Below are 21833 nucleotides of genomic sequence, written 5' to 3' on the forward strand. Positions count from 1 at the left end.
GTAGCAGTAGTAAGAATAGTAGCAATAACAGTAGAAGTAGTATGTTCCTACTAGCCTAGTATACATATGGTTATTCATAAAGTCCAATTGCGTTGGTGTACAAGTTTGGATTTTTTTTTTTTAAATAATTGTCAACAACCATATTGGCAAGTTAAATTTCATCAATATTTGAGAGCCGTGCTGACCACTGTTTCTTATTTCCGTACAGTTGGAGCTGGAGAAGGCACGAGCCGAGCGTCTGGAGCGTGAATGTCACTCGCTTTCCAACAAGATGGAGGAGAACCAGGCACAGCAGCAGCAGCTCTCTTCTAACCTGGCTAAAGAGTGCCAGCGTGCCAGTGCGCAAGCCCAGGAAGAGAGTGAGCGCGTTGCCCAGCTGTGCAATCAGCTGGAGCAGGAGCGCAGTGCCGTACAGAGTCTGCAAGGAGCGCTGGAGCAGGAAAAGGCACGTGCCAAGGACACGGAGGCCAGAGTTGAGCGCCAGCTGGCGGAGTTCGATACAGAGCGCGAGCAGATGAGAGCGAAGCTACGCAAGGAGGAAAGCCACAGCAGAGAGCTGCAGGAACTGCTCGAGCATCTCAGGAAGGAGCTGGAGGATATGAAGGAGAAAGAGAAAGGATGGAGGGAAAAAGTGGAGGAGGGAAAGAAAGCAGCAGAGAAGCCGCCTAAAGCAGCGTCAGCTGCTGCAACATGCCAGACTGAGCCAGACGGGAAAATTATCAGCACTGAAAAATCTCAAAGGCTGAGACTTAACGGGCATCGGGTGCGCAAAGAGAGCGAGTCCTCAGAAGAGAAAAGTACTGAAAATGGTGGCCTAGAGAATGGAGGAGCTCTAAGCTCACCTGTGCATGCACTCCAATCTCCATCTCCCAGCAGCACAGCCTGCTCATCACTCTCCTCCTCGCCGTGCTCCTCGCCTGTACTGGCCAAGCGCTTGGCATCACTGGGCGCCTCCAGTCCCACGTACCCATCATCCTACCAGACGAGCGTGAACCAGCGCTTCCAGGCCGCCAGACACAAGTTCCAGCAGCAGTCTGAGCAAGGTGGAACCCTTCCCCTGTCTCCTCGCGAGCTTTCCCCCACCTCTACACCAGTGCCCCCTCTGTCTGACAACTCCAGCGCCAAGCAGATGGCTCGCAACACCGTCACACAGGTGCTGTCGCGCTTCACCACCCAACAGGCATCAGGCAAAGCGCCAGCTCCTAACAGCTCACCATTTGGCACCGATTACCGCACACTTGCGACAGCCTCCTCACCTACCAGCAAAGGGTCGTGTCCTCTGTTGCCCGGCATCCGCTCACCCATAATCCCTCGAGGGGAGAGACCCTTCGCTTCCCCTGTAGCCCAGAAAAAGCCTGGCTCGAATCAGAATCCAGGCTCGCCCGTATCCGCATCCTCACCTCGCTCTCCTCACTTCCCCGAGCTCTCAAATAGCTGTGGCATCAGCAGCACACAAGAGGGCGCTAAAGAACTCGACCTGCTCATGTCCAAATCCAGCTAACCACTAAATCTAATTTAGGCAAGGCTTCACCACTTAGTCATTTTAAATTTAGTGCTAGGCTTAACAAAAAAAGGAAAAGAAAAATGGACAGTTTGAAATGGCTTGAAGCACTAAGCAAAGCCAAATAATAAAAAAAAAACCCTGCAGGTTACCTAATGAGTCAAATCAAACACTGATTTATTTGGAACAGTGAAGCTTACCAAACTAACCAAATCTGGCTAACCACAGGAAAAGTCTCTATAAGAGGAAGCCTAATCCATACGCAGCGTCTCTTGGCTTGACCGTTCTCCTTCCTCTAACAGATTACAGTGCATCTGAAACACTCCAAAGCGAGGATCTCACACTTGCATGCCTGGATTTCTATACTCTCCAAAAACACACCTTAAGAAAAAGAAAAAAAATCTGATTTTGTGGACATAGGCTCTTCCTTCTACTGTGGACACTACACAAGCAAGACATTTATTTATTTATTATTTTTTACTTAATACATTATTATAGTATCAGCTTGTATACTGAGATATTTTATTTATCTCTATCATGTTCTTCTTATCCCATGCATATTCCAAGTGGAAAAAAAGGAAGAAATGTTATAAATGTTTTTTTTTTTTACTTTAAATTAAACAGCAATAATTAACGATTTATTCTCAGGTGACCAATTAATAGTTAGACTAACCATGAAAAGATCAACTTAGTTATTGTTATGTATCAAAGTAAATGATATAAAAAGCTATGAAAGCTGTTTCCAAGTAGTAGAACAGATTGCACTTTGGATATAAAAAAAAAAACGTCCTGCTTTATATGGAAATGTCACCTGAATCCTACACTTAGGGGGAAAAAATGAATATTTTATAACTAACCTTTAGAGAATTCAAGATAGCGGAAAAACTCGAACGGGTCACGCGGACATACGGTTTACTAGAGTAGCGCGCGGTTAGACTTGGTCCAAGAGTTTATGACTCCGAGATGTAGTTATATGCTGCTATCATGAGATAAAAACTTGTAATGTGTGCAGGAACATTACAGTCACTGTTCTGATCCAGAAGGATGTGCTGCAGGTTCGTAAAACAGCACATAAGCTACAGCTGAACGAACTGATAACCTATTATTAGCTAGGTAGAGGAGATCTACGTTTTACTTGAAAAGAAAAAAAGAGAGAGAGAGAGAGAGGCTGGTCTGTAAATTGAGAGCAAAGAAAAGGGGTTCGTGACTTTGTACATCCACAAGGTTAAAGCTACTGTAGGAAGCTCTTCAGAAAAAAGTATACAGATAAATTTCTATGGTCACTGAAAACATGCATTGATACCATTTGAACAGCTTTAGGTATAAAAAAAAATAAAAAAATGCACCGACACAATTACAATGGGGCGTTCGAGTCAAACTGAGACTAGTGATGTAATTTAAAGTGAAAGTAGGCTAAAAAACGATGAGACTCACAGTCACAGTAAAACATTCTAATGGTGCAAACATTTTAAAGAAGTCTGTACATGGCTTGATGACTGAGATCCCCGCCAAGGTAGCTTAAAGCCCACTGCTGTCATTTTTGTGAATATTCAGTGAATATGGAAAGCCAGATTTTTGAAAATTGATGGAGAACTTGTCACAAATTTGCAGAAAAGACACTATTATTCACAAACACTGCTTCCACATTACAGGAACTCGGCTGGAAGTTATTGCAACATCCCCCCTTTACAGTCCTGACCATCTCTCAAAGCCATTTCTCAAGTTTGGGGCATTATAGGAGCTCCTGGGAGGCCAGGGTTTCAGACAAGAAGCAGGCAGTCTGATCATGGCTCTGGCGCACTGGGAAAATGAGTGCGTCAGCGTAGCAGGGGGTTATATACAGAAATAAACTCTCATAACTGTGTTCTATCATTCTGTTCAATCAAAAGTCTTAGTTTGACTAGAACACCCCTGGTAGGTATGAATCAATCCGCTTGCTGCCCATCATCATCTCTTTAACTAATGAGAACATAAATCACGAGACAAACAACTCCTGATTCAGTCCTGAATCTACTGTCCTTACTGACTTATTAACTGGATTTGATCAGATTGACTGTCCAAATAAAAAAAAAAAATTGTGCGCCAAAAAAAAAAAAAAAAAATATATATATATATATATATATATATATATATAAAAAGATTTACACATTTAAGTTTATTTATTGAAATAACTTGATTTTCCATGTCGAATGGATTTATTAGTGGGAAACAAATAGTAATAATTATATTCAAGATAATTTATGAATCTTTGGATTAACAGTTGGCATAAAACTTGCCAATAATCTTTTTTTTTCTGTTCACGGTTCTATTTTGAGAGTATGAACCTCATCAGATGCAAGATTGAAATAAACTGTATAGTGAAGAAGTTTCAGTTAACATGGACGAGTATAAAACTAAACTTACTATGGAAATGTACAACTAAAACAAGTTGATAGTTTAAAGCAAACCGACGAATTAATTCAGACTACAGCTTAAACTGTGCTGGGTTAAGTTTAAAGTGTGTAACAGAAACCATTATACTGAAAGAGCATTGTAAATAGAGAGCAGACTGCAAAGACAGAGAATAAAATCTATTCCTGTTCTAAGCACAGAAACACTAAAACTGGTAGTTATCTAATAAGCAAACATCACCCTCTAGCGGCAGGCTTGGAAATAGCACTCACTCCATTTAACTCCCTAAATTTTTTTCCCTCTCACTTGGTGGAACATGTGAAGTGATATTGCATTTTTCTGCTTTAATCTGTAAAAAGGAGCAGACTTCTAAGGAAAAAAAAAAATATATATATAAATCCCACCAAAAAGCTTGAAATAGTCACAGAGAAGCTTAGTGAAGGTTAAATCTAGCATGTGGTTTGAAATATTATATAATGATCTGCAGAATTTCTTCATTAAAAAACAAATGACACCTGCATGCTTTCTTTTTCTATAACTCTTAGAATGATGCGACAGGAATTCCAGGATTTCATGTGTATACAGTTTGATTCACATTATAATGCATCAACTTCATAAAGAATTGTATGTACCTGCTGTATTTCATAGTCTGTTCAAGATATTAGAAATAGCGAACTAGGAACGAAAGTTACTCCATAGATAAAGAAAAGCACGGGAAAAATGGGTTTGAGAGCTAGGTTTCTGATTATTTTAATCTGTAATAAATGAAGAATCTATAAAAATAAAAAAAATAACTAAAATGCCACTTAATGAATCTTCATACAGTATAAATATCTTTTCATGCTTGGACAAAGGCAGACTACTTAATCCTTTCATTTTTCTTGTAAAATGACTCGTAAATTAGATGCCAATGAGAGTTGGAGACACCAACTTGACGCCTAACCTGCAGGCAGTACGTGTGGTTTTCTTTATTTTTTTGTCTAACTCCATGTTTTCGTCTTGTTTGATACCTCACAAAACTTTTACTGTACTTTTTTTTTTGTCCAGTGCAATCCTGGGCTTGTACTACTGCATTTGTTTTTTGTGACTTGTTGGAATAAGTCCGTTTGTCTTAAGGATGATTAATATACATTTTACCTGGTGTTCTTAACAAGAATTGCTTCACAAAATTCAGAAACATTTTTTTTAACACATGGGAAAATAAAACCTTTTGAAGCTCCATGTGTGTGCCAACGTGTCATCGGTTTGCCATTTAATCTTCGGTTATCTTTAGTAACCACTGTATCCTGGTACACACTGCAATGGGTGCAGAGTCTTATCCCAAGATAGGACTCCACGCTATGACGACAGTGCGCCGTGCATGATTGTCTAGATTAAGCAAAGTTTAGCACTTCTAAGTTGTAAGTAGGCACAACATTATTACTTTGTTAGTGGGTCAAGGAATTTAACTGTTGTGTAATTTTGGACACTTAACCTTAGAGGACCATCAAAGTTTATTACCTCAACAAGTCAAAGAGATCCAATCTAGGTCTAGAATATTACACTGAACAAGTGTGCTAATGCCAGTCTCTGCTGAGTCAAGAAGCTATAAGCAGCGTCCTAAAAGAAGAAAAACACTCCAGACAGTTGCAGTCATCAGTTTGGTGCCAATTCTTTATTACCTGTGAGTAGCATAGACTTTGCTAAAATCAGCATAAGAGCTTTGTTACAGGACAGAGAGAGACAGAGAGGTGATGTGAGTGATATTATACAGTGCGACAATGCTTCGTGTTCAGGGTGAATTTTACAGTGGTGAAGCACCGAACAGTACCATGACATGAACATGCGACAGCAACACTGACAACGCCCCCTTCCGCTCCAGGACAGCAGAGTGCATAGAACAACTCCGATTTGCTGTTTGCATTGTAAGACTCGTTCAATTCTGGACATCCCAAAGCGCACAGGATGCTTACAACAAAAAGAAAAAGAGTGCTAGCATGGGTTTTAAAGGTTGCTTAGTAAAATATAATATCTGTATGTATAAATATGAAACTCAGAATTAACTGGGATTTCTCTGCCGTGGGAAAAATTACTATTGGTTTCTTTCCTTGATTCAGGAATCCATACATATTGTAAATGCCTTCGATTTTTTGGGTGGGAGGATTAAGATACAAGGTGGAAGGAGGTAACTAAGAGTGAGGCATTAAGACAAAGACCAATTCCAACAGACACAAGCCTACCCTTCTTACACACTCGGACTGAAAGAAGAGGAGGTTTGTTCTGACTATTAGACTGCAGTCAGTAGTTACTGAGCGACACAGACAGCAGTTCTCTGCTTCTCAAGGACAATTAAACCATACTCACAAACATTCCAAACCATCGCAGCTCACAACACCAAAAAAAAACTACACTGTACACCCTTTCAAAAGAATTTTGGATAGATGGGTCAGATGAATTCACATAAATGCAATAATGGCATCAGATTTGCCGATAATTTAGATCCAGACTCCTTCTACGCTCATGTCCGACCCTCCTCCAACAGCTGAGTTCTTTTACAAACCCGAAATTGAATGGAATTACATCCTCTTAGTAACATTGATAGAGCAAGTTCCTTGACTTATTTGGTTTTGTTTTTTTTTCTGTTTTCATTTTTTTTTCAGGGATGGGGGGGGGGGGAAGGTCTCCCTCTGGTTAGCGAACAGCATGTGGTTTTCTTTTTGACCGGTTCTGCGTTGAGAGAGGAAGAGAGCTGGAACCAGGCACGTTCTAGGCATTCTGCATCTCTTTGCCGATCTTGTAGCTGAGAATTTTGTTCCAGTCGATCTTGGTGCGAGTAACAGGGAGCTGCCTGCGCAGAGCTTTAAAGGTCGTGTCCGACATCGTCTGGTAGTTCTCACTGATGGCCGTCTATAGTAAAAAGTGTCAACGTTACTTATCTTACACATGCTGAAGTGGTAAATCCTATGGTTGTACAGTATATACAAAGTACAATGAATGCTTTACCTGATAATCGTTCTCTGCATTTTCAATGATTTTTACAAATTCCTTGGCGGTTGCCTCTTCATCCTGGAGATAAGAAATGAAATAAAACATTGCTCCATATGATACAAACCAAAACCGTCTAGGCATCTGACAGCAGAAATACTGGTGAAAACTAAATTTATAGTGGATGGAATACAAACATTTACTCACAGTAACTATGATGGACTCCTCCACCTCTTTATGACTGACCAGTTGCACATTGCCATCCTCATAATAATGCACCTGTCACGGCACAGTTAGCAATGAAGAAATTACTACACCATTAAGCAGAAATAAAATTTAGAGCTCATTTCAGAAAAGCTGACAATATATCACCATCAGCTTTAAGATTAAGTTAAGCTCTAAAACAAGAAAACTCACATCTCCCATGTTGGCTGTGGAAAAAAAATATAAAATGTGTTTCTTATTTTTATGCTTATAGAATTCTCACCTGGATTTTCAGCACTCCCACCACCTGAGAAGAAGGCTGGTTGATGGTAAACTTCCATTCTGACCTGCAGCGGCCGTTCCTATGCAAGAACACATGCAAAAACAAACACAAAGGCCATGGAACGCAGAAGTAAAATGTCTGTCTGTACCCCCCCTGTACTATAGTTCCTTTGTAAACAATGTTAAAACAGCCAATAACATTTCTACAAGCACAGAACTTTAACCAGAATCCTCACCAGAAATTTTTAGGCTGAAACTGATGTCCCTCGATGCAGGCAATAATGGTCTTCTGGCCGTCCACTGTTTTTCCATATACCTGTTCAAAACCAGTAGGTTTAAAACACAAGGGCCAGTAAATTAAACAAAAATAAATTCCAATTGTTTATAAAATGGTTACATGATGTTTATTTGCACTATAAAACATGAACACAAGTACAAACTTACAGAAAAAATAATTTAAAAAAAAAATACTCGCACCATGTACCCATCAAATTCTTTACTTTTGTGTTTGTTTGTGTATACATACCGTGCACACTCCAGTAGGGTAATGTTCCTTGATGTAGGCACTGAGTGCAGCGTCGCAGGCGTCTCTCCAGGAGTGCAGCGCGGTCTCACCCTGATAAGGCTGCGGATCACTGGCCTCCTTACGCAGGTGATCGAAACGGAACGACCTGCGGCTCCGTGGGTCAAAGAAGCGTCCCTGACCCAAGTCCCCATGCTCCGTAATCAGAACCTGTGAAGAGGGGAAAGAAGGAAATGAGTAATGACCACCTACAAATGCACCTTTTTTGAGACTCTAGCACACAGTAAAGGAGGAAGTCAGTCTATAAATGACAGAGCCTGACTGTTACAACAAAACCTGCAGAGCAGGTATTAATGTCCTACAACAGCACAAAAAACTTACACATAATAGACTGACTGTATTTTTTGGAAGACAAGTTAAACACTGTGATAGTTTCTTTAGCGTTATTGTTAGTGCAAGCCACCAGCAAGATGGTGGTGGATGCATAATAAGCTATAATTGGAATAGTGAAACAGGCAGACCAGCATTTTTTTTTAAACAAAAACAAGCTTAATAGTTATAAATAACATACAAGTAAATTCCTACGAACAACTAGTTAAACATTTTAGATTAATAAATACAAAATTATCCCCATAATCAACAGTAAAGAATAAAATAACCAATCTATATGGATGTTTAAAGAGGAAAATCCCAGTGCAAATAAATTAATTAAATCTCACACTGGCATGTCAGCTTGGCATGGACTCCATAAAACCTGAGAAGGTGTGCTGGGGTATCTAGCACCTAGACTGCACCAGATTTTTTAAAGTCCTTTCTATAAATTGCTAAATTTGGTCCTCCATGGAAAGGGCATCCTACAGATACTCAGTCAGATTAAGATATAGGGAATTTTGAGGCCAATTCAACACCATGAACTCTGTAATTTTCCTTGAACCATTCCTGAACATTTTTTTCCTGTGGCAGGGTAAAAGGTCCTGTTAAATGAGTATTAAGGAATACTTGGTCTGCAACAACGTTTAGGTCAGAGGTATGTCTGTGTTTGGACAAATGAAATGTCTCATTCAGTGCTATAAATGACGCAAAAACAGCCAATCATGTGTATCATCTAGTTGCACCATGTAACAACAGAAACGGCTTGCAGATTGTGGGGAAATGTTTATAAACAGGGACAGGTCAGCTTACAGGTATGGCAGTTACTGTTTGTAACTGACTGATATCAGACCATATACATAACAGACTATATCCAAATTACAGCCATACCACTTCCTGTTCGGCTATTTGAAGTCAACAAGGAGCAGGTAAGCAGAAAAAGTTTGTAAGTATTAACAATTTGTTTCATCATTTAAGATATACCATAAAAGTGTTTTTAGCCAGCCAACAAGGCAGAAAAATGGAAAAAAATGTTAATTTAGTTGACATTTGCCACTATTAGCAACAACTATATTATATCCACAATTATGGTTTGGGGTGTGCAAGTTAGAATTCTCTCAACCTTGTAACTGTTACCTTTTAAATGCATGTTCGCTTGTTATTAAATTATAATAATTGTCCTGATGATTCTATTTACCATTAACTTTTTCAGGAACTCGTGATATAGTAGGCCTTTAGTAAGATTGGATCAGATATACTAGCCTTCACCCTTAATGTGCATTACTGAGATTTGGAAGTTCATAACCCTGTCACTAGTTGTCCTCCTTTAGAACAGTTTTAATAAGCACTAACCACTGCATTCAGGGAACACACTACTAGACCTGCCATATGACCCAGTCATCTAAAATCACAATTTAGCTCCTCTCAAAGTCATTTTAATCCTTTTACTTGTCCATTATTCCTGTTTTTAACACATACACTCCAACAACTGACTGGTCACTTGCTGTCTAATATATCCTTCCCTGGCTGAGACCACAGTAATAAGAATTAATATTGATAATTTAACCCGTCAGTGGCTTTTATATTATGGCACATTGGTGTATAACCATGTTGCCCCTTAATCCAGTATAAATATCGCCCATTTTATTAGGTATATCTAGCATATGGGAGTAAACAATTTCTGACTGTAGTTTAAAATGTGAATAGCAGTAGATGTCACCCCATAAATCAGTGGAAAGCCGCCATCACATGACGACCATATTATCTGGGTGGATGTCTATTTACAGCACAGCAGTGATAGATGGTAGTTTGTGGTGTGGCTATATGTGTTTCAGTTACAGCACTACTGCTGTGTATAATCACCTACTTTGTAAGTGTACAGTTAAGACACCAGTACTAATACTAGTCATTTCTAATGGTTCACTGCTGTCAACCTTTGACCAAGACATTGCTCTTGGTTAAATATTTTGGTTGACAGACTATCCTTAAATAAGCACTGCGATTAGAAGATGTTCACAGTTCTGCTGAACAGGTTATAGAAGATGACCAACTATGCAAAGCAACAGATGAGTTTCATTCATAACTGAATTATGGCATGTTATTATTGTTATTTCATGTTATAACAGTAGAGCTGATTTATATATTTGGACTATGAAGTCAAAATGAGACATCTAGTAATTTAAGAAAGTTTTATATGCATTTAAATCAGCCCATTAAATCCTACAAGAACGTCCTTTACCAAATAACCAGCAAACTAATATGAAAAGTCTGTATCTAATACATAGGCCAGGTAAGTATATTAAATCATATAGTAAGTACGTTATAAATAAGACTTACCGACTCCTCCGAATTTTCCAGTTTTACAGGAGTAAATTGATCCATGTTATACTGGGCAAAGGCACTGTGAGAGAACGAGATAGAAAAAAAAATGAGACAAAAAAAATATATTCCTTGGCTCCCAGGCTACATTCACACACCACTTTAAGATAATTCAATTTGTTACCCTAATGTGACATAGATCTGATTTGTTTTAGGGCTGCATGGAGGTTCAGAACAGATCTGAGTCACTTTCTTATGTGGTCCTAGATCGGATATATATCTGATACATCTACGTGAATAACAGAAAGATTGAATTCATGTAATTTCAGCACTGGCAGCATGGGGATTTCAGAGCAGTGTTAGAAATAGCTGCCAAAACAGCTAAAACGAGATGTTTGGCTTTTGCCCTTCTTTAGGACCTCAACAAATACAGCCAACTAACTGCTTTCAACATGTTAAAATTGCATGCATTGTCTGAAATTAGGGAGTGCTCGCAAGAACCTTGTGATGCATTTTAGCCCCGATGCAAAGCAAAGACGTACTGATGTGTTTTATGCATGCCTTTTCAAAGGAAAGATGCGTCCACATTAATCAGATAAAAGTCACTTGTAATTAGGCTCGTAATGTGAACACAACTAAACAGATAATATTATCAGTGAACCAAGACACTTACTGTGCTGCCCCCTCCCTGAGGAGGTTATCATTGTTGAGTAGAAGCCGCACATCTGTACATAAAAAGTATAAAATCTTATTAAAAACCAGCATTTACTACACTTGACACAAAGTCAAACAGGCACAATCCTCCAAATATTTTAAAGTCAAATTAAACATAAAAAACATAACCTAAAGTTTCTCTAATTTGAAAAATGTTGAAAACACCTTTAAGGTAAGTAGAAGTTTCTGTAAGATATTCTGGATATATGGATCCCAAATTTTTTTTGTTAAAAAACAAACAAAAAAAAACCCTATATTGTCCATTACCCCACCAAATAACATCCTCTACCGCTACACAAATGGGAAACTTACCATTAAAGACTTCGTTGAACTCGCCAGGTGGAGCATGGGTAACAAAGTTAGCTGCTATGCGGACCTGCAAAAAACACAGAAGTCAATTTAAAAATACTGCATAAAATTGTTATAGCAATGAATCATTGGGACAGTTATTATACAGTCACATTGTTCATGTCCTAAGGGTGTAAAGAATTAATACACCAACTGCTAATAACTTATAAAGGCATTAGGGTGGAGTCTACAGCAGCACTGCCCTGCCTTACTGCTTTGTGTAATACACTAGCAATGATACAGCATGTACACGAGTGTTTTATATTCAGGTTGTGGAAACACAAGAATGAGGTTTCTATAATTTTATGTTGTTTTTTTAAAACACAGAAGCATAAAGATATTCAACATTACATATATACAAAATTAATGTGTATTTAACTATCTAGATGCAGGCCACCAGACAGTTCATAAAAATTGTCTTTCATACATGTGAGGAAGTGAGTGCAACAGTAAACAGCCTCTAAAACCAGTGATACAAACAAAGAGGAAATGTCTAAACAGGGAGAACAGCAAACAAAACTGAAATGGAGTTCTTTAGCATTCTACTTGAGATTTTATTATTGTTAAATAATTACCTTTGTAAATACGCACATCTTTGCTGTAAATTAAGCAAGATAGGGCCATTTCTATCTGTATGATTTTTTTCTAAAGCAGATTAAACAACTACTCATTTCATACCTACGGTGTACCTCAAATTAGAGTATCATGGACATTTTATATATAAAAATTAAATAAAATAGTGAAAACTTTTACATGTAAAATGGAATACTTTAAGTCCTTTTTGTTTATATTTTGAAGACTTCATGGCTTCCTATTCAAAAAAATAAATAAATAAAAAATCCAGTACATCAAAATACTTAAATATTTCATTTCGAGTTGAGTCATTTACTATTCATACACTATAAATATGGTGGTCTCTTGGTCTAACTCAGTACATGCAAAGACAATTATGGGGAAAACTGCTGACTGGACAACTGTCCAAAAGATGATCATTGACATCCTCTACAAGGAGGGTAGCCATAGATGGTCATTGGTGAAAGGGCTGGCCGTTTTCACTGTGTTGTGTCAAAGCATATTTATCAAAAGTTGACTGGAAAGGAAAAGCATAGTAGAAATAAGATGCACAAGCAACAAGGATGACCACAGCAAGATTATCAAGCTAAGCTGATAAAAACAAAAAAAAGAAGAGCTTTAAAAGAAGTGGACTAAGGCAAAAAAAAACTGGTCCCAAGGAGCAGGAGTCCCAAGTATTTGGCTTTTTTGCATTTCATTGGAAATCAAGCTCGCCAAGTATGAAGGAAGAATGGAATGCCTTCGATCACAAATTGCATGAAGTCCGCCGTGGAAATGCCAATTTCAGAACTTCGCATCTAACCACATCACCTCTAAATGGTTTGCTAACCATGATATTACTCTGCTCGACTGGCCAGCCAACTTGCCAGACCTCAACCACAGAAATAATCTATGGGCTATTGTCAAGAAAAAGACGAGAAACACCTCCGACCCAACAAAAGAGATGAACTGTTATCGAAGCAACCTGGTCTTAAGTAAAGCCTCAGCAATGCCACAGGCTGATCACCACCATGCCATGCCACACTGATGCAGCAACTTGTGCTGAAGGAGCCTGGGACAAGTATTGAGTGCATAAATTTACATACTGTTCAGAGGATAAATATTTCTGTATTAAAATTCCTTTTTTGATTTATCTTGAGGAATACTCTAATATTTTGAGATACTGGACTTTTGATTCATCAAGTGTAAGCCATAATCAAGATTAAAACAAGACAAAATGCTTGGAATATTTATATGTAATGAATTTAGAATATGAGAGTTTCACTTCTTGAATTATAGAAAGGGAGGGGGGGGCACCTTACACACTATACCCTAATTTACTAACACAATTAGTATGACAAGTATTTTAAAGCTCATGCACACAGAGAATGAGGAAGATGTATATTTAGTAAAACAGGGAGCCATGTCCAAAATCAGTTTAACTCTCAAGCCTCATATTACTGCTCTTTCTCCGTCTACTCTGCACTCTCTACACACCAAGGCACTAAACAGATTTCTGTCCAACTATAAAGTCTGAACTATGAAGGTGTAGTAGCACTTCCTCTATTCGAGCTACAGATGTGCAAAGAAGCATTATAGACTACAGCAAACTGAAACACATTGAACTGCAGTCAAACTGCTGATAAACCCTATATTGATAAGAACATATGATTTAAATAAACAAACAGTAAACCCGTAAATGGGGTGGGGTAAAACAGGTTTCTCTAGGTAATGTATCAAAATCTGGTGGCTTAAGATGCAAGCTCATGTTACATGCCTCAGTAGAGATAAAAAGCAAATGCAGCAGACATCCTGGCAACTACGTGGTCTTATCACATACTGAGCAATTCTAACCTGTTTAATCCACATCAGTTGATCAATTTTCTACCAGGCAAATAATACAGTCCTAAAATACAACCATTTTAATATCACTATTTAATATGTTTGTGTTTAAAAATTAACAAATACCTATTAATTAATAAACAAGATAACCACACAGCTGATCATTCTGATGCCCAACACTGCTTCCCTGGCAAGTCTGGGTTTTGAATTCATATTATCATGACCACCTTGACACACATTAGCTAAAGTTTTCTTCTATTTATCTAACAGACACTAAAGTTAAAAATAAATAAGAAATAAATCCAGAAATTTTAGAGTTTGTTTAAACCCCCCAAAGAAGAGTTAGATATCAATGGGTGTATTAACAGGAAAATATATAAACAATATAAACTATAAACAAAATATTTAATAAACATACAGTATAAGCCAAACTTTCTATCCATTAGCATTTTTATCCCCTTATATATTATTATTATTATTATTTTTTACTTTAAATCTAATATAGGTTTAAAATAAAGCTGCACAATTAATCCCATAAAAATAAAATCTGCAGTATGGACCTGTGCAATTATTTTAATTGCAAAAGGCTGAAATTTATTTTAGGTAATATACAATCAGTCAGGATATTTATGTAGAGTCAGTAAATAATTTAAGGATTTGTTCATTTCTTTTTCATAACCGAGTTGATAAACATTTGGAAACATCCTCTTAATGAGATCTCATTTGTGCCACTCCTGTTAGCCTAGATACATTTATTTGAACAAAAAACTGTGCCATCACAAAATAAAACCAATAAAAGGAAAAATAATAATTTCCAAATGCATGCCGCTCTACTTAAAATCTAACAAAAAAAAATGGAGAGAATTCATTCTTATGTAAACAAGACATTAGTTTTACACCATTTGACAATTTTTGGGTCTGAACACCATTTATTTATTTGTTTGGGTGTGTGTTTGCAATTTTCTGGCATCATGAACTCAAAAACTCTGCCTGCAGGATAAAAATGCCACTTAAAAATGATAGAACATACAAACAATAACTACTTTAAAACAAAATTATTTTATCCAAAAGTGACTTAAATAAAAGATGTAATGCAAAAAGTTTGATATATATATATATATATATATATATATATATATATATATACACACACACACACACACACACACACACATACATACACCTGATCACCAATCCAGAATATCTAAAAATTTCATTGAAATCTATGACCAGAAAACCTATAAGACTCTGTGCGCTTAAGCCTTTTGTTACATACTTACTTCCTAGAAACACATCCTGCTATATGTCTGTATGCAGTTCTTCAGACGCCATGACCAACTGAACTAAATGTTCTATTTGCACAAGCTGGCAGCTTACGCATAAACTGGCCAAATTAGAGTACAATTAATACCAATGTAAACGCGATAGTGGGCTGGATTCGGCTAAATCTTTACTAATCGTGTCACTAGGTGGGTTGTATATTAAAGTTACGGGCACTCCATGTTTGTAACTAGTTTCTCAGCGAAATCAAACCCAACAGTAGAGTCAGAATAGATAGGACTATTTATGGCAGCTAGCTAGCTAGCGACTCGACGCTACTTCCTGTACAGTTAGTAATTTTGACAAGTTACGCGAGCTAACGCCCGGCTAACAACTTCAGCTCAGACGCGTTCAATCAAAGCAACGATTCCGGAACACTCGGTGAATAAACAAAAACCCACTCAGTCCCGGTTGCTGACGGATTTATGCGCTGAAACAACTGCCATATTAATTCAATTTCTAAATAAAGACGGGTAACTGCTTCGTTAGCAAAACAAGGAGTGTTTACTACTAAGGCTGGGCATTCCCTAAACGGGCAGCTACTGTGTGTAGCTTCCTGTGTAAGCTAAGCAAGCTAACTACAGCGCTAGCCGGGTAAACGCGGTCAGCTTTCTGTCAAGACGTCAACATAATTACCACGAGTTGCTAGATTTCGCTTCAGTGGCTGCAGAATATATATTGTGGCAATTTCTTTTGCTTTAGTAATGCGTTACATTAAAGAAAAATCGTTTACCTTCTCCTCGTCGGAGAGCGGTTCCTCAAAGTCGGTCATCTTAGCTCTAGCAGACCAGCCTCAAAACGCAATGCATCTTGGGTAGCAGCCTGTCACGGCCATTACCATAATAGGTCAGGAGAATCTGATTGGTCCAGAGCGGCAAGAGAGGCAGTGGAGCTCATTATTGTCACAGTGTCGCCCGGGTGAATGAAACTAAAATTATTAGTTTGAAAACGAAACTAATATGAACTCTATAGTAAACGTCTTCAGTGTAATGATCCCCTTTTCTAAATTTATTTTATGTAAAGCATTTCCCACTCAATAAGGTCGAAGTTTATGGACTAAATACTGAACTTTATAAACAATATGATGTTAAAATTAAGCTCAGAAGCATTCCTAATAGAGACAGAAAGATGCTTGATGTTTTACAAGGGAAGCTCTAACTGTATTTCATGTCACGTTAATTTTGTCTCGGTGATAGGGTTATCATTTCTATATTATAGTAATCTATATAGTAGTCTGAGGATATTATTCACAGGAACTTGTGTGACAGAAGAAAAGAGAAGCTGGTGAAGGAACAGCTGTTTATAGCTGCTAAAGCATAAGCGATATCAGGAAAGTGTCTCGTGCACATTCCACAAGATTAAATATAACTATAAATGATATAATGATATCATCTATATCTGTGCTAATTTTTGCCTATGTGACACATTTGTTTTTTCTCCATCATGTTTGTATAGTTGGTTAAAATGAAATAAAATTCAGTACATTATATGGCCTAGGTTGTGTTGGAAAAAAAAAAGTCAATCGTATAACATAATTCTGACTCCTACTGTATATACGTTTATTAAAAAAAATGTAAAAAAAAAAAAATTAATGCTCTGGGTTTTAAAAGCTGCATATTTATTTGCTGGTTAAAATATTTAAGTACAAAAAGCTACCTTTATTATTCACAGCTCAATTTTAGCTAATTAAAACTGACAAAGTACAAATCAACAAAATTGACAAATCTGGGCAAAATATTATTTGCTTCTGTATGAATAATAACACATAATAAATAAAAATATAACATATATAAAACATTAAAATATTTGTACTTGGTAAAAATAATTATTTGTGCTTTGTATCAGATATACTAGTTTTGAATAAAAATATTAATTTTATGATATGCTGTCAAAATTTACAGTGCAAAAATATGTGCTTTCTGGTTTCAGTGTGAATGGAAAATACACCACTACTGTATAATATAATATTATTGTGTAATATATCAAAATACAGCTTCATGTTTCTTTTAATTTAAGTTTTAATATTTAAAAACTGTTACAACATGGTCCAAATGCACTGTAAATAAATATAAATAAAATTAGTGAAATTAAATCATAACAAATCTACAGGATAACTCACAGTTATGTTTAATAATAAAATTGAAAGCATTTCCACGTGCACAATGCAAAAATAATTTAAGGGACTGGGACTAAACGGCTGTGTAGCCTTATCGTAAGGCTTATTGTAGGCTGATCAGAAAATAAGAATCTTCCACTGTGATGGGTACATTAGCGTAAGAAGAGAAATAGATGAAGTGATGCACTCATCAGTACAGTAAAAGCATGTGATATGGTTGCTTCAGTTGGTCAGGTCTAGGTTCAGGAACCTTGTATGCTCAGATCTGCTGACAATGACCAGGTTTTACCAATGGAGGTTTTTATTCCCTGAGGGCACAAGAATATTCCAAGATGATTGCCAGGATTCATCTGGCTCAAATTGTAAAAGATTGGTTCAAAGAGTGGAGCATGGGATTAACCACCACAAAGTCCAAACCTTAACCCCATTGAGAATCTTGAAGGTGTGCTGGAGAAGACTTTACACAGCCTCCCAACTCTCCCATCATCGATACAAGTTTTGCACCTTTTGCTTTGATTACCTATTTGATTACCTATGAATCCTATTAATAAACTTATGCAATGTCACAACATTTATTTCCATCCAGAGTCAGCATGTTAAGTGTTAGCATTATCAACAGTTATAGAAACATGGAAAATAATTACAATACAATTGAAAAAACTCAAAATACAATCAAAAAGTAAAACTAATTCTTACTTCAAAAAATTATTGCCTACATTTTGTGATTTTTTTCTTACCTGTTTCTTACCTACATGTATATTGGTATATTGGTGCAAATAATAAAAATAATCTTGTTTTTATTTATTTTTGTAGGCACAGTACAGTATTTGAACTAATTTCCTACAGATACAGATTTACCATTTAACTTAAAGGGAGACCAACCAGAAGAGGTCGCTCTAGATCTGTTCGAAGATGTATAAGGTCCAAAATGGTTTCCCATGCAAAAGAATGTAATATAATTTTAAGTACGCCTCCTCTTTATACTAAAGAACCTCATGTAATGGACAAAAAATTTATAATGGACCTCCTGCATAACATCAATATAATAAAAAAATATTTTAATTATAATCACAATAGATACATAGGTGGCTCCTGGTCCCCACGACACCGAATACAGGATAAAGCGGTATAGAAGATGAGTGAGTGAGTGAGTGAGTAGACACATAGGTAAATTCATCCATCCGTCCATACATTCATCCATTTTCTGTACCGTTAATCCTACCTAGGGCCAAAAGGAGCCTGGATCCTGACCCAATGCACAAGGCAGGAGTCATCCTTAATGGGGTGCCAATCCAGCGCAGGGCACAAGCCAATATACAGTCAGTCATAAACAATGAGCAATTTGTAAGTGGCGATCAGCCCACAATACATGTCACATCTGTGTACAAATAAACTTTTTTTTTGAATGTGTAGAAAAGTAAATAGATGAAGAAAAGAAAAGATGAATATCCTGATATTAGGAGAGATGGTAAAGGATACGTCCTCAACTTTAAGCCTTTGGAACAAATTTTCCTGGAAAAAAAAAGAGAGACAGTGAAAGACATGTACTGGGAGAAGAGAAAACACCTCTCCCTGTTGTTCCTGGTTGTGTAATATGCTGTGAAAACTCATCTGTGTCCGTTCCTTTTCCTCTGACTCCCAGCAGCAACTCAAAAAGTCTACGCTGACATGATGTGTGGCTGTGTTCTTTGTGTGTGGAACATCAAATAATTTTCGCATTTTTCCTAACCCAGCATGCTGCGATTTGGGGTTCCGGTGGATATCAACCCGTGACATCAGAGGGAGAGGGTGATATGTCCTGGGTTTTGTGAGAAATAAAGAATATGGGATAATTTGTAAATAAAGTGCATCAGAAGAAGAAAGCTGAATTAGTATGATGGTTCTATCAAGTAACACCATCAATCGAGAGCAAATGGACAGAATCCAGCCTGAAATGAGACTTCGAAGTGACATCAGCCCGGCTCCAGATTGGACACACCATATATTGAAATCAAACAGAATCCATACTGAAACCAACCCCAGGCTTCACTGGAATAATATTAGTTCCAGATTGTTCATGGTCATACGCTGTACCACACATCACTAAAAATGGTATTGAATGATAATAGTATTGGACTCACTAGTCAGGGCTGTCATTCTAAATGTCATATGTCATTCATGTATACATATTGTATTTTTGGATAGCACATGACAGCTGGAAAGACAGACTGGTGAGTCCCATGTAAAATATTACATGTTGCTCCTTATGATAATCCAGATAATGTGTTTCATGTTCTGTTTAGTTGGTGTTTACTGTATCTGCAATTGTATACTGCCAGGCCAAAAAAAAAAAAAGGATTTATATAAGCAAATACGTAAGAGCCTTTGATTAGAAAATTGCTGCAAAGATGATTTTTTTTTTTCAGCTAAAAAACTTTTCAATTAACCCTAACTAAAGCAATGTGTAGCTTCTCAATTTTTAAACAACCATGTCAGAAGATGTATCCTGTGGTCATGACAAAGATGTTGGCGTGTTTCATGAAGGTCAGATTATCCCCTTAACAACAAAGGCGATTTCTGATATTCCTGGAATTGAGTTAAGACGATAGTGCTGAACATTCAATTTTGCAAAAGAAATCATGATCAGAGATGACATAAATATTTGCTGCAATTGCATAAAAAATCAGTAAAAGCAGAGTTTTGTTTAAAGTAAAAACATTTCACATGAATTGAACTAACAATCTCTAACCAAAATTACTGCAATTTTAGAAGTAATAAAAGGTGTTTCAAAGATTAATTGACAAATGTGCACCGTGGTGGTGTGACTTTTCTGTGGCCATGGCAGCGTACAATACTTACTGTAAACTACAAACATGCCTGTAATGTATGCATTTTGTGTCAGAACACAAGCACTGCGCTTTTTAACATCATAGAGCACTAGCATTTACTGACCCACTTACTGCTTCCACCTGATTTAAGAAGGTATGTTCGAGCCAGGTGGTGCTAATCATCAGCCCTCGATTAATTGTTAATCAGCAGTTGTGCAGACCTCTATAAAAGCAGAAGTTTTAGCAGTTTGCTGTTCTGGGGCACCAGGCATGTGTTAAAACAATGGCAATAAGGAAGGACATAAACAGTGGTCTTCGAGAAACAATTATTGCTGCACATCAATCTGGAAAATCATTTCCAAACAATCTGTTATTTAACATTTTACAGTGGGAACGATTATTCACAAGTGGAAAGCACTCAATTTGCCAATCTTCCCAGGAGTGGACATCCAAGCACATTCATCCCATGGTCAAACAGTGCAGTTTTCAGAGAAATGCAAAAAAAAAAAGTAAAACTAAATCTTAGACCGTACAGGCCCACAGTCCATAACTGCACAATTAGAAGTAAATTGAACAACTCAAGCCAGTTTAAAATCTCTTCTGTTTAAAAGTAAAACAAACATGGAAGCATGACTGGTGTTCGCCATCTGCATCTGAACAAACCTCAAGGTTTCTGGAACAATGTGCCATGGAGAGATGAAACCAAAGTAGAGTTTGTCCTTAATTCCCGGCACCCTGTTTGGTGAAAATCAAACAGCATTTCAGCAAAAACACTTCACACATGCACACTGTCAATCACGGTGGAGGTTTGCTGATTTGGCTTGTGTTTGCAGCAATGGGACCTGCGTACCTTGCAGTTATTACATCGACAATTAACTCCTATTTATCCCAGAGTATTTTAGAGGCAAATGTGAGGCCATCTGTCCAACAGCTAAAGCTCGGTCGCAATTTGGGTCACGAAACAGGACGGTGATCTGATTGGCATCAGTAAATCTACATCAGAATGCCTGTAAAATAAAATAATAAATGTTTCAGAATGGCCTAACCAAAGTACAGACCTCAACACAATTGAGATGATATGGTGGCACCTTAAAAGAGATATGCATAAGTGAATGTACAAAATGGTCAATGAATTGGAATGCAATAACGAACGATTATTATTTATTGCTGTTAAAGGTGGATCTACAAGCAATTGAGTAATATGTATTGCCAGTGTGTGTGTGTGTGTGTGTGTGTGTGTATATATATATATATATATATATATATATATATATATATATATATATATTTTAAGGTTATGTTATTGTCTAAAATTGTATTCACCTAATATTCAGACATGTTATTATCAGATGATTGTTATTGGATTTAACACACACATAAAAAGCTGAATTAAAACAGTGGGCACCCCACTTGCAAAAAAAAAAAAAAAAAAAAAAAATGGCCAAAATGTATTTATTTGAAAGAGAAATCAAGATTTTTGTGTGTGACATTTCACATGTAAATTTATAATACAAAATATTACTTTGATGGTAATAATAAGAATGTGTTTAAAATCCATGTGTGTTTCCAGTTTGGGTAGCA

At 37.1% G+C, this 21833-nt stretch overlaps 2 protein-coding genes across 2 annotated transcripts in view; one reads left to right on the plus strand and one right to left on the minus strand.

Annotated features, from left to right (window-relative positions):
* cttnbp2nlb (CTTNBP2 N-terminal like b) overlaps positions 1 to 5111 on the plus strand; it is a 49068-nt gene extending 43957 nt beyond the window's left edge. Inside the window, exon 5 of the mRNA XM_053503208.1 lies at positions 209 to 5111. Within this exon, the coding sequence (XP_053359183.1) occupies positions 209 to 1501 (1293 nt within the window). The 3' untranslated portion in view covers positions 1502 to 5111. The remainder of the gene's footprint in view (positions 1 to 208) is intronic.
* A 416-nt stretch (positions 5112 to 5527) lies between these two features.
* On the minus strand, positions 5528 to 16150 carry capza1b (capping actin protein of muscle Z-line subunit alpha 1b). The gene is made up of 10 exons (XM_053503209.1): positions 16063 to 16150; positions 11580 to 11643; positions 11227 to 11278; positions 10572 to 10635; positions 7869 to 8075; positions 7579 to 7658; positions 7344 to 7422; positions 7064 to 7135; positions 6875 to 6937; positions 5528 to 6778 (listed from the first exon to the last, which is right to left on the minus strand). Exons 1-10 carry the CDS (start codon positions 16099 to 16101, stop codon positions 6638 to 6640), a joined length of 861 nt encoding a protein of 286 aa, XP_053359184.1. The 5' UTR covers positions 16102 to 16150; the 3' UTR covers positions 5528 to 6637.
* Positions 16151 to 21833: the final 5683 nt, after the last annotated feature.

The sequence above is a fragment of the Clarias gariepinus genome, chromosome 9 (genome assembly GCF_024256425.1).
Source record: "Clarias gariepinus isolate MV-2021 ecotype Netherlands chromosome 9, CGAR_prim_01v2, whole genome shotgun sequence".
Classification (NCBI taxonomy): domain Eukaryota; kingdom Metazoa; phylum Chordata; class Actinopteri; order Siluriformes; family Clariidae; genus Clarias; species Clarias gariepinus.